The following is a 13,162-nucleotide window of genomic DNA, read 5'->3' on the forward strand; positions in this document are numbered from 1 at the left end:
GAGGGCGTTTCTGGGAAAGGAGGCAGAGGGGGGAGACGCGGGCCGGAAAGTGGCGTGTGGCTGGGGAGCCTAGGGCCCCCGGCGGGGAGGGCAGGAGTGCTGACTGGGAGCTTCCGGCGCGTCTGGCGTCTGCCTTGCCCTGGAAGCGGCCTGAAGTGGGACGGAAGTGAGAGCCGGCGCAGTGCAACAGGGTGCCGCTGGCTGGCTGTAGGGCGGGGGCGTGCCACGCTAGGCCTCGTTCCCCGCCGTCCCGCGAAACCTCGCGAGCACAACGTAAGCGGGGCCCTCTTCTCATTCTTGAGAGGGCGAAGCGACAGGGGTCGGGTACCTGGTTACACAGCCGCGGCCCTGCGAGTCGGGCTGGCTGCCGAGTGGGCGCCCCCCCACCCGCCGGCAAAGCCGCCCCCCGTTGTTCATGGCGTCAAGCCACGCCGCTTCGCTGCTTCCTGATCCGTGAAGTGGGAGGGTGGTGGTATTTTCAAGGGTTCTTTCAAATTTAGCCGTTGGCCCCCGCGGCCTCAGTTGCCCGCCCGCCAGCCTGGGTGAGTGCAGAGCGCAGCGTCGGTGCTTGGAATCCGGAGAGGAGAGTGGTATGAGGACCTGAGCTCTCACGCGACCCCAGGCCCCAGTGGGTTTCGGAGGCCCCACGTCCCTTCAGAGCAGACACTGAATAAGTGCGCACACCTCATAGTAAACATTTTTTTTGCTGAAAACATACTTTTTTTTTTCAACGAATTTGAGCATATTTATTGAAAAAGTTTTTTGAAATTAGGTTATTAATATTTGATTAGATTTTCGGTTGGCTGTGCTATACCTTGTCAGTTATTATGCATATTTTTTTTAATTTTTATTTATTTATGATAGTCACAGAGAGAGAGAGGAGGCAGAGACACAGGCAGAGGGAGAAGCAGGCTCCATGCACCGGGAGCCCGATGTGGGATTCGATCCCGGGTCTCCAGGATCGCGCCCTGGGCCAAAGGCAGGTGCCAAACCGCTGCGCCACCCAGGGATCCCAGTTATTATGCATATTATGAATGCTTTTCTTCAAAAATATAAATATTCCTGGATTTTTAATTTTCTCTTTATTTGTAGGACAGTGGGTGAATTCCTTTTTTTTTTCTTTTTTTTTTTTTTAAGATTTTTATTTATTTATTCATGAGAGATAGGCAGAGAGAGAAGCAGGCTCCATGCGGGAGCCGGTCGTGGGACTTGATCCTGGGTCTCCAGTATCACACCCTGGACCGAAGGCAGGCGCCAAACCGCTGAGCCACCCGGGCGTCCCTGTACCTGGATTCTTTTTTTTTTTTTTAAGACTTTATGAGAGACACAGAGAGAGAGGCAGAGACGCAGGCAGAGGGAGAAGCAGGCTCCATGCGGGGGCCCCGACGTGGGACTTGATCCCGGGTCTCCAGGATCACGCCCTGAGCCAAAGGCAGATGCTCAACCGCTGAGCCACCCAGGCATCCCCTGTACATGGATTCTTAACTGGAGTTGACTCTTAGTTTAGTATAGGGCCTAGACACTGGAAATGTTTGTCAAGAAAAGCTTTATTTAGGACTTGGAAGGAAGGGTAATATTTAGAGAACTGGAGAAGGCAGGAGGATGATTAAAGCAAAGATGAGAAGAAAAGAACCAAGGTGTGTGTGGGGTGGAGAAAGTGGGGATGAACATTTGTGTATTATGTACCAAGCTCATGTTAGGTGACTTACACGTATTAATTCATTTGCTCCTGTGGTTAGCCTCTGATGTAGGCTGTAGCGTCTCCCGTTTTGTAAATGAAAACATAACCTCAGAGAGGGTAAATGACTGAGATACCACGTGCTGGTAGGTGGCCGACTCTGCATTTGAACCCAGGGGTATGTGACTACAGCTCTTTTGCTCCTGTGCTTTGCTCCCTCAAGGGTCCAGGCCTAAAGTATGTATCTGTACCATTTTCTGTGTTTTGGCTTCAGATACTCAGTGTTACCTGATTTCTGTATGTTGTCGTCTCGTGTACGCCTCATTCCCAGAACAGTCCGGCTTGTTCATTCCCTCATCTACAATTCTTGCCATTCCTCCATGGATTTAAAGGCGCTCCTTTGCTCCTTGAATGACTTTGCATCCCTCTCCCTTGCTGAGAGTTGGGACAATGTTGGCTTACTGGTGGAACCAAGCCCACCACACACTGTAAACACACTCTTCCTTACCAACGACTTGACTGAGGAAGTGATGGAGGAGGCGCTGCAAAAAAAGGCGGACCTCATTCTCTCCTACCATCCACCTATTTTTCGACCCTTAAAACACATAACCTGGAAAACCTGGAAGGAGCGCCTGGTGATCCGGGCTCTGGAAAACAGAGTTGGTATTTACTCTCCTCACACCGCCTATGATGCTGCACCCCAAGGAGTCAACAGCTGGTTGGCAAAAGGGCTTGGTGAGAAGCCTTTTATTTTTTCATGTTTAATATTTTCCCTACAAATGCTTTGAAATTTTAAAGTGTCTTGAATAGAATGTTAACTGCTTTATATGTGTGTACCATTATTTTATTTTTACCTATTTAAAAATAATGTGAAATCTGGCAGTTGTATTTGATAAGTTTTTATCCTTAATGAATAAGGAAAGCATAGGAAATCGTCATTGCTGTGAGTCCTCACTCATGGAACAACGTGCCTAGCACCCAGAAATTTGAGAAGTGCTTGTTAAATTGAGTCAAAAGCACAGCCGTCTCCAGAATCTACTTCATATTGTCAGTAAAATAGATATCAGAGGTTTTTTTTTTTTTTAAGATATCAGAGTTTTATTGCTTACTCATGCTCCATGCAATGGAGGACTTTAACTTATGTGTTTTAGCTTTATTTTTTAGTAAGTTATTTTAGTTTACTCATTTGGAGCTGAAGCTTTTGTGATGACGTATCTGGATTAATGTGGTCAAGTAGATTATGAGCATTTGCAACCTGAATGATGATTTACATGAAGAAGTATAGGAAGCAGTCACAATTCTGTACATCCTCTAAGAATTCATGAGTCAAGTTTTTGTGATATTTAAGAGTTCTGGAAAATAATTTTGAAAGTAAATTTGGTTTTGTATGTCTGTGCTAAATCCCTAGAATATGGGGGCTCTTGGATGTATAGGTAAGAGATGTGTGTGTATATGTTATATAAGTATCTGAGAATCAGTCTTTAAAAACTCATTTTTTAAAAGTTGTGCCCATAATGGTTTCTCTTTTTAATTAAAAAAAAAGCACACAATTTTTCCCCAGGAGTTTGCACCTCCAGGCCCATACATCCTTCCAGAGCTCCCAACTACCCTACAACGGGAACACACAGAGTAGAATTCAGTGTTAATGGTACCGAAGACCTGGACAAAGTTATTTCTGCAGTGAAACGAATTGCAGATGTTTCTGTCACTTCTTTTTCTACTAGGTACGATATATTTTCCTCCTTTTTTATGTGTATTTGTATGAATCTTCCTTATAAATTCTATAACCCCAGTATTTAGGTCTGAAACAAATTGTTTTCCCCCAGGGCGGGTTTCTAAGGCAGCCTACTTCTCATTTGCATGTGGGTGCTCCATGGGACCCTTTCAAAACAATAAAAATGACAAGTAACACTGTTTTCTATGTGGGAAGGACTATGCTACACCTTTTACTTACAATATTTCTAATTCTCCTGTTAATGTTGAAAGGTGGTGGTTTTTACTTGAGAGGATATAGATATAGATATAGGTAAACCCTTAAAACAACTTTTGTTTTGAGATTGTATTTATTTGTGAGAGACACAGAGAAAGGCAGAGACATAGGTAGAAAGAGAAGCAGGCTCCCTGCAGGGAGCCTGATGTGAGACTTGATCCCAGGACCCCAGGATCACGCCCTGAGCCAAAGGCAGATGCTCAACCACTGAGCCACCCAGGCATCCCTAGATAAACCCTACTGGTAACACATTACATAGGTTTACTCTCTCTCCTTTTTTTTTTTTTTTTTTTTTTAAGATTTTATTTATTTGTTCATGAGACACACACAGAGAGAGGCAGAGACACAGGCAGAGGGAGAAGCAGGCTCCCTATCGTGACTCGATACCAGGACTCTAGGATAATGCCCTGAGCCAAAAGCAGATGCTCAACTGCTGAGCCATTAAGGTGTCCCTATAACAGTGGTTTCAAAGTGAGGTCTCTGGGTCAGCAACATCAGCATCACCTGGAACTGTTAGAAAGTTAAACTCTCAGATCCCTAATAGACCTACTGGATCTGAAACCCTGAGGGGAGAGTTCAATCTGTGTTTTTAATAAGTCTACAAGGAGATTTTTGTGGTGCCTGGGTGCACAGTGAGTTAAGTGTCCAACTCTTGGTTTCCGCTCAGGTCATAATCTCAGAGTCATGAGATTGAGCCTTGTTGTCAGGCTCCCCACTGAATGCAGAGACTGCTTGAGATTGTCTCTCCCTCTCCCTTTGCCCCTCTCTCTTGTGTTCTGTGTCTCAAATCTTAAAAAGTCTGCAAGGAGATTTTGATGCATGCTGAAATTTGAAAAATATTATTCTAGAAAATAGTTTGATTTGGGATTGAATCCTAAATTTCATGTAATCTAATCTATTTTATAGGAGGTTGTAAACCATAGATCGTTCAAAATATGTTTCACAGGGTGCTTGGGTGGCTCAGTTGGTTAAGCATCTGATTAAGCATTCGAGTCTTGGATTCAGCTCAGGTCTCAGGGTTACGAGATTGAGCTCCTGTGGCAGTGAGGTCCAAGTTCAGCACAAAGTCAGTTTGGGATTTTCTCACCACCACCCCCATCCCATTTTCCGTGAGCACACTCTCTCACTCTCTTTTTCTCTCAAGTAAACAAAATCTTTACCAAAAACTACATCTCATTTACATTTATCCTAAAGCAGCAAGTGATTTTTTTTTTCTTTAAATAGGACTGATAATGAAGAACAAACAAGGATTAGTCTGAATTGTAGTCAGGAGGCTTTGATACAGGTGGTGGCATTTCTTTCCCAGAGCAAACAATTCTATCAGAAGACTGAAATTCTGTCACTGGAGAAGGTAATAAAAATATATTACTGTGCATTTTTATTGATAGATCATTATCAATTGTTAGATTGACCGGCTATTGACTTTTACATAAAGAAGCACAAGGTGGTGTTGAGGGATAAAATACCCTGGAGAATATATTGAGAAAGGGAGACATGCCAGGAGTGGGAAAGTGTTGGTAGATGTTTTAGTTCATTCAGGCTGCTATAACAATTTGGGACAAAATACCCCAGCTTATGAATAGCTTATGAACAACAGAAATTTATTTCTTACAGTTCTGGAGGTTATGAAGTCTAAGATCATGGTATCAACGGATTTGGAGTGGTATCTGGTGAGGGCTCACTTCCTGGTAGTCCAGCATTGCCTTCTCTGTGTGTCCTCACATAATGGGAAGGACTGGGATCTGTCTTGGAGCCTATTTTAGAAGCAAACCCCAGTCATTTCAGCTCCCCTCTCATGACTTAAGTACCCTCCCCCAAGGTCTCTGCCTCCTAATACCATCGTCTTTGGGGGTTAGGATTTCAGCATATGAATTTGTGTGGACAGACACATTCAGGTCCTAGCAGTGCAGTATATATATGTGTGTGTGTATTTTTTTTTTTAAGTTCTGGTTTTGGGGGTACCTGAGTGGCTCAGTACATTAAGTCTCTGACTTGATTTTGGCTCAGGTCATGATCTCAGGGTCATGAGGTAGGGTTCTATGCTGGGCATGGAGCCTGCTTAAAATTATCTCTCCCACTCCCCTCCCACTCACATGTGCACTCTCTAAAAAATAATTTTAAAAATTCTGTTTTTTTATTGAAGTATAGTTGATACCCAGTATTACATAGCAGTACTTTTTAGGGTTAGAGACTCAGTTACAGGTTCTATCCCTTTTATACCCTCTGCCTGGACCATTTTATTTGCTCCTTTTACCTGACTACAATTCATAAGATGATTCCTGTATCTTGATGTTCTGGCTCAGAATGCTTTCTTAAGATAAAAAGTTTAAAAACCCATATTTCCAAGGACTCTCTGGACATTTCCACTTAATGGATCCCACAGGTACTTCAGCACATAACAAATATTGACCTCGTCCTCTATATATTTATTTGTTTATTTATTTATTTTTGAGAGAGAACGTGTGCACCCGTGAAAGCAGGGTTTGGAAGGAGGGGCAGAGAGAGAGAAAGAATCTTCAGCAGGCTCCACCCTGAGATTATTACCCGAGCCAAAATCAACAGTTGGACACTTAACTGACTGAGCCACTCAGGTGCCCCTACATCAACCCTTTACATATTTTTTCTATTTCATTGATGGCATCATCATCTACCTTACTTTCCAAGTTTCTGCAACCTGCTTTGCCTCTCCTAAATCCAAGCCCTGCTTAGTTTGTCCCCAAGTCTGAACTGTTTCTCTTCTTTATTTGCTTTGTCACCATAGTACTTGAAATTCTGATCTTTCATCATCTGGGACATGAGTAGTCTTGCTAGTGAGCCCCTACAAGAGACAGCCCATGATTTTTAGCATAATGTACAAAGCCCTTCATGACTAGCTATGGCTTCTGTCCCCATCCCTTGCTCTGCACACCAGCTATAGTGTCTGAGCTCATGCCTTTACACATTTCACCTATCCCTTTCCTACCACACTGCACCTGACATCACTCCTTTCTTTTTTTTTTTTTTTTTAAACTTTTTTCTGGTCTGGGAAACACAAGTCCGTAAAGCCTTTGATTCCACTTCCTCCAAGTACTCCCACCTGAACTCCCAGCTCATTTATTTTGTCATTGCTTTGGCTCCCATAAAATAGTACCTCTCTTGTATTTAAGCACTTTTATTGTGGTTAGTTAACTAAACATTTGCCTTTACAGAACACTGAGCTCCTAGAAATCAGAGAATGTTTTTGTCATTTTGCATAACCAAACTTTAGCCTGGTACTGGGTATAGTAAGCTCACAGTGCATATTTTATTGTCCTCAGCATTTGCTGTTTGTTTTCTAGGACTGAAATGGACAGTTTTTCTAACTTCTGTTTCTCTTCAGCCTCTGCTTCTACACACTGGAATGGGACGGTTGTGCACACTGGATGAATCTGTTTCCTTGGCAACCATGATTGATCGAATCAAAAGGCACCTTAAACTATCTCATGTTCGCCTTGCTCTTGGGGTAGGAAGGACCTTAGGTAAATATGTACTGTTTATTTGTCCAGTGTACCTACTAATGTAGTATTATGTAGTATATGGGCCAAGTTATAGCTCTTGGTTATATTAATATAAGTGACAGGAAACATTAGTTCACAGAAGATGGATGGTTTATTTTATCAATCAGGGTGGGCTCGGTTATCTCATTGGCTCAAACAAGATTTATGTCTCTCATATTTGGTGTTCATTTCAAGTCAGCAGAAGTCTCTTCACCATAGGCTGATCAGTGTTGCAGAGGAGGCATTTCGGAGGGTCTTAAACACATCAGTTAAACATTCTAGCCTGGAATGTTTTCTGTTCAACTCTTGTCCAGAATTAATCACACTGCCAGTACAAGTCAGGGCATGAAATGTAGTCCTACCATGGGCCACGAAAAGAGCTGTTAATTATTATTGCTCTAATTATAATGCAAATATTATATTTTACAATACTGGTGATATTTTATAGTGAGGTGATAAATAGTGATCCACTACAGTTTGAGTCTTGTAGCCAGTGTCTTATCTTTTGGCTTTTCCCAGTATCTTGGGGAACAGAAGAAAGGAACAGAATAGGGCAGTCCGGGTGGCTCAGCGGTTTAGTGCCTACCTTCAGCTTGGGGCGTGATCCTGGAGACCCGGGATCAAGTCCCACGTTGGGCTCCCTGCATGGAGCCTGGTTCTCCCTTTGCCTATGTCTCTGCCTCTCTCTCTCTCTCTCTCTCTCTTTCTTTGTGTGTGTGTGTCTCTGTGTCTCTCATGGATCATGAATATCTTTAAAAAAAAAAAAAAAAAAAACAACATTTGTTGGGCCTAGCAACATACTGAATGTCCTAAGTATGTGAATTCCTACTGCAGAGGCAGTGAGTGGAGCATAGTTGTTATGAGTGTAGATTCTGAATGACTTGGGTTCAAATTCATCTGTCCTATTCGCTGCATGACTTTGACAAGTTATTTAACACCCCTGTGTCATGGTAGTCTCATCTGTAAAAACTGCAGTAATAATAAAACCTGACTCATCAAGGTAGTATAATCCATGTGACAGGGCACAGTGACTGGCACACATTAAGTATAGTACATGTTAGCTGTGTGGTAGGATTATTATTCCCATTATATTACAGGTGAAAAAATTGACATTCAGAAATATAGGTAACTTAGTCCACAACAACTCATGGGAGTTAGTTTCCAAAGAAAATGGATGGTAGAGATGAGATTTGACTTCTGATCCAACTCCAAAACTGCTTTTTTGATTATTTTCTTTAAGACTTAAAATTTTTATTTGATTAATTATTTTTAAAGATTTATTTATTTATTTTAGAGTGCATGGGCATGTGTAGAGGGGTGGAGAGGGGCAGAGGGGGAGAGAGACAATCCTAAGCAGACTGTACCACAGGGAGCTGGGAGTGAGGCTTGATCTCATGACCCTGAGATCATGACCCTAAGATCAAGATCTGAGTTGAAACTCAGAGTCGGATGCTTAACTGTGTCACCCAGGCATCTCTGTTTTATTTTTTTTTTAATTAAAGTGTAGTTGACATATAATGTTTCATTAGTTTCAGGTGTACAACATAATGATTCAGCAAGTGCTCACTAGGTGTGGCCACCAATCTGTCACCATACAATGCTGTTAAAATACCATGAACCATATTCCCTATGCTGTACCTTTTGTCCTCATGACTTATTCATTCTGGAAGTGTCTCCTAACTCCCCTTCACCTATTTTGCCCATTCTCCCTCCGCTCTGGCAACCGTCTGTTCTCTGTATTTATGGGTCTCCTGCTTTTTGTTTTTTTAGATTCCATATATAATTCCTCATATGGTATTTGTCTTTCTCTCTCTGACTTTTATTTCACTTAGCATAAAACCCTCTTCGTCCATCCATGGCAAGATCTGCTTTTTTGTGGCAGAGTAAATGTTCCATTATGTGTGTTTACTGCATCTTTGTCCATTCATTTATTGATGAGCATTTAGGTTGCTTCCTTAGCTTGGCTGTTGTAAATAATGCTGCAGTAGACATAGAAGTACATATGTCTTTTCATGTTAGTGTTTTTACTTTCCTTGCATAAATACCTAGTAGTGGAATTATTAGGTCATGTGGTATACATATTTTTAATTTTTTGAGGAATCTCCATACTGTTTTCCACAGTGACTGTACCAGTTTGTATTCCCATCAACAATGGATGAGGGTTCCTTTTTCTCCCCTCCTCAGCAACACTTGTTATTTCTGGTCTTTTTTACTTCAGCCTTTCTGATAGGTGTGAATGATACTTTATTGTGGTTTTGATTTGCATTTCCCTGATGATGAATGATATTGAGCATCTCTTCACATATCTGTTGGCCATCTTTATGTCTTTGGAAAAATGTTAGTTCAGGTCTTCTGCCCATCTTTAAATCGGATTATTTGAGGTTTTTGTTTTTTTTTCCTTAGTGTCAGTTGTCTAAGTTCTTTTATATATTTTGGATGTTAACCTGTTATTGGATTCATCATTGCAAATGTCTTTTTCCATTCAGTAGATTGCCTTTTTCATTTTGTTGATGGTTTTCTTTGCTGTGCAAAAGTTTTTTTATTTTGATGTGGTCTCAATAATTTATTTTTGCTTTTGTTTACCTTGCCTGAGAAGACCTATCTAGAAAAATATTGCTAAGGCTAATGTCAGGGAAATGACTGCTTATGATTTCTTCTAAGAGTTTTATGGTTTCAGGTCTCACATTTAGGTTTTTGTTTTAGTTTTTTTTGTTTTCTTTTTTTTTAGGTTTTTTTTTATTCACTCTTGAGAAACACCAGAGAGAGAGAGAGAGAAAAAGAGAGAGAGAGAAGCAGAGGGAGAAGCAGGCTCCATGCAGGGAGCCTAAAGTGGGACTCGATCCTGGGTCTCCCAGGATCACGCCCTGGGCTGAAGGTGGCGCTAAACCGCTGAGCCACCCCAGCTGCCCTCACACTTAGGTTTTTAAACTGTCTTGAGTTTGTTTTTGTGTATGGTGTAAGAAAGTGGTCCAGTTTTATTCTTTTATGTGTAGCTGTCCAGGTTTCCCAGCATCACTTGTTGAACAGACTTTTTCCCATTGGATATTCTTGTTTCCATTATCAAAGATTAATTGACCAAATATAAATGTGGGTTTATTTCTGGCTTCTATTCTGTTCCATTGATCTATGTATCTGTTTTTGTACCAGTACTGTACTGTTTTGATTATTAAACCTTTGGTATATCTTGAAATCGGAAAGTGTGGTGCCTCCAGCTTTGTTCTTCTTTTTCAAGATTGCTGTATCTATTCAAGGTGTTTTTATGATTCCATACAATTTTGAGTATTTGTTCTAGTTTTGTGAAAAATGATATTGGCATTTTGTTAGGGATTGCATTGAATCTGTAGATTGCTTTCAGTAAGTATGGACATTTTAACAGTATTCTCCAAATCTATGATAATGGAATCTCTTTCCATTTGTGTTATATTCAATGTTTTCTAACAGTGTGTTATAGTTTTCAGAATAGAGAACTTCGACCTCCTTGGTTAAGTTTATTCCAATTTTATTCTTTTTGGTGCAATTGTAAATGGAATTGTTTCCTTAATTTCCCTTTTTGCTACTTCATTATTAGTGTATAGAAATGTAACATATTTCTGTATATTAACTTTGTATTTTGCAACATTATTAAATTCATTTATTACTTTTAATCATTTTTTGGTGGAGCCTTCAGGTTTTCTATGTATACCATTATGTCATCTACAAATAGAGTTTTATTTCTTTCTTATCAGTTTGGATATGTTTTGTTTTTTGTTTAATTTCTATGACTAGGACTTCTGGTGGAAGAGTGGGCATTCTTATCTTACTCCTGATCTTACAGGAGAAGCTCTCAGTTTCTCATCATTGAATATGATGTTAGCCATGGGTTTTTCATATTATAGCCTTTATTATGTTGAGGAATGTTTCTTGTAAACCTGCTTTGTTGAGCAGATGTTGAATTTTGTCCAGTGCCTTTTCTGTGTCTCTTAAGATGATCATATTATTTTTATCCTTTGCTTTGTTAATGGGGTAAATTACATTGATTTTATGACTATCAAAGCATCCTTGCATCCCTGGAATAAATGCTGCCCAATCATGGTGAATGTATTGTTGAATGTGGTTGGCTAATATTTTGTTGAGGATTTTTGCATCCATGTTCACCAAGAATATTGGCCTGTAGTTTTGGAGTGTCAGGTTTTGGAATCAGGGTAATGCTGGCCTTGTAGAATGTATTTAGAAGCTTTCCTTCCTCTTTTATTTTTTGGACTAGTTTGAGGAGAATAGATACTAACTCTCTTTAAGTTTTTGTTAGAATTCATCTGTAAGTTCATCTAGACTTGTATTTGTTGGGAGTTTTTTGATTACCAATTCAATTTCTTTACTAGGAATCAGTCTGTTCAGATTTTCTATTTATTCCTGATTTAATTTTGGAAGATTGTGTATTTCCAGGAGCTTATTCATTTCTTCTGGATTGTTCAATTTGTTGGCATGTAATTTTTCAAAGTAGTCTCTCATCCTTTTTATTTCTGTTGTGTCAGTTGTTACTTCTCTTTCATTTCTGATTTTTTAAATTTGGGTCCTCCTCGTTCTTCTTGATAAGTCTGGCCAAAGGTTTATCAATTTTATCTTTTCAAAGAAATGGCTCTTGGTTTCATTGATCTTTTCCTTTTTTTTTTTTTTTTTTAGTCTCTTTCACTTATTTCTGCTCTTATCTTTTATTTCCTTCCTTCAACTGACCTTAACCTTGGGTTTTGTCCTTTTTCTATTTCGAGTGTAAGGTTAGATAGTTTACTTCAGGTATTTCTTGTTTCTTGAGGCAGGCCTTCATCACTAAATTTTTTTTAGAACTGCTTCTGTTGTGTCTCAGATTTTGGACTGTTGTGTTTTCATTTTTATTTGTCTATATGTATCTTTTTATTTTTTCTTTGATTTCTTTGTTAACCATTGGTTGTTTAGCTTTTATATGTTTGTGGTTTCTTCCAGTTTTTTTTCTTGTGATTGCTTGCTAGTTTCATGTTGTGTGGTCAGAAAAGACCCATGATACGATTTCAGTCTTAGATTACTTAATTAATTTATTTATTTATTTATTTATTTTCAGTCTTAAATTTATTAAGATTTGTTTTATGTTCTCATGTGCTTTATCCTGGAGAATCTTCCATGTACACTTGGAAAGGTGTATTCTGGACTTTTTTTGGATAGAATGTTCTGTGTATATCTGTTAAGTCCATCTGGACTAATGTGTTGTTCAAAGACACTGTTTCAGGGATCCCTGGGTGGCGCAGCGGTTTAGCGCCTGCCTTTGGCCCAGGGCGCGATCCTGGGGATCCAGGATCGAATCCCACGTCGGGCTTCCGGTGCATGGAGCCTGCTTCTCCCTCTGCCTGTGTCTCTGCCTCTCTCTCTCTCTGTGACTATCATAAATAAATAAAAATTAAAAAAAACAAAACAAAACAAAGACACTGTTTCATTATGGATTTTCCACCTGGATGATTTATCCATTGATGTAAATGGGTGTTAAAGTTCCCTACTATAATGGTATTACTGTCAGATTTTCCCTTTATGTCAATATTTGCTCTGTGTATTTAGGTGCTCCAATGTTGGATGTAGATATTTATAATTGTTATATCCTCTTTTTGCATTGATTTTTAATCATTATGTAATGCACTTCTTTGTCTCTTGTTAGTCTTTGTTTTATTTTTTTTTATTTTTTTTTATTTTTTTTTTTTAGGTTTATTTATTTTTTTTTTAATTTTTATTTATTTATGATAGAGAGAGAGAGAGAGAGAGAGAGAGGCAGAGACACAGGCAGAGGGAGGAGCAGGCTCCATGCACCGGGAGCCCGACGTGGGATTTGATCCTGGGTCTCCAGGATCGCGCCCCGGGCCAAAGGCAGGCGCTAAACCGCTGCGCCACCCAGGGATCCCTTAGTCTTTGTTTTAAAGCGTATTTTGTCTATGTGTTGCTGCTTCAGCTTTTTTTTTTCTTTTATCTTTTGCTTCCATTTGC

The 13,162-nt window shown here is 40.1% G+C and overlaps 1 protein-coding gene across 16 annotated transcripts in view; it reads left to right on the forward strand.

Moving 5' to 3' along the window:
- NIF3L1 (NGG1 interacting factor 3 like 1) overlaps window positions 1-13,162 on the forward strand; it is a 42,370-nt gene that overhangs the window by 113 nt on the left and 29,095 nt on the right. For 8 of the 16 annotated variants that reach the window (XR_005385218.1, XR_005385219.1, XR_005385217.1 and 5 more), the window contains exons 1-5: window positions 2-273; window positions 1,953-2,413; window positions 3,240-3,402; window positions 4,893-5,019; window positions 7,027-7,165. Coding sequence is in view for 10 of the 16 variants with exons in the window: in XM_038585315.1 (XP_038441243.1) it covers window positions 1,978-2,413; window positions 3,240-3,402; window positions 4,893-5,019; window positions 7,027-7,165 (865 nt within the window). In the remaining 6 variants the exon portion in view is untranslated. The other 8 variants (XR_005385222.1, XM_038585318.1, XM_038585317.1 and 5 more) reach the window with 5 other exon arrangements.

This window comes from Canis lupus, chromosome 37 (assembly GCF_011100685.1).
Source record: "Canis lupus familiaris isolate Mischka breed German Shepherd chromosome 37, alternate assembly UU_Cfam_GSD_1.0, whole genome shotgun sequence".
Lineage (NCBI taxonomy): Eukaryota > Metazoa > Chordata > Mammalia > Carnivora > Canidae > Canis > Canis lupus.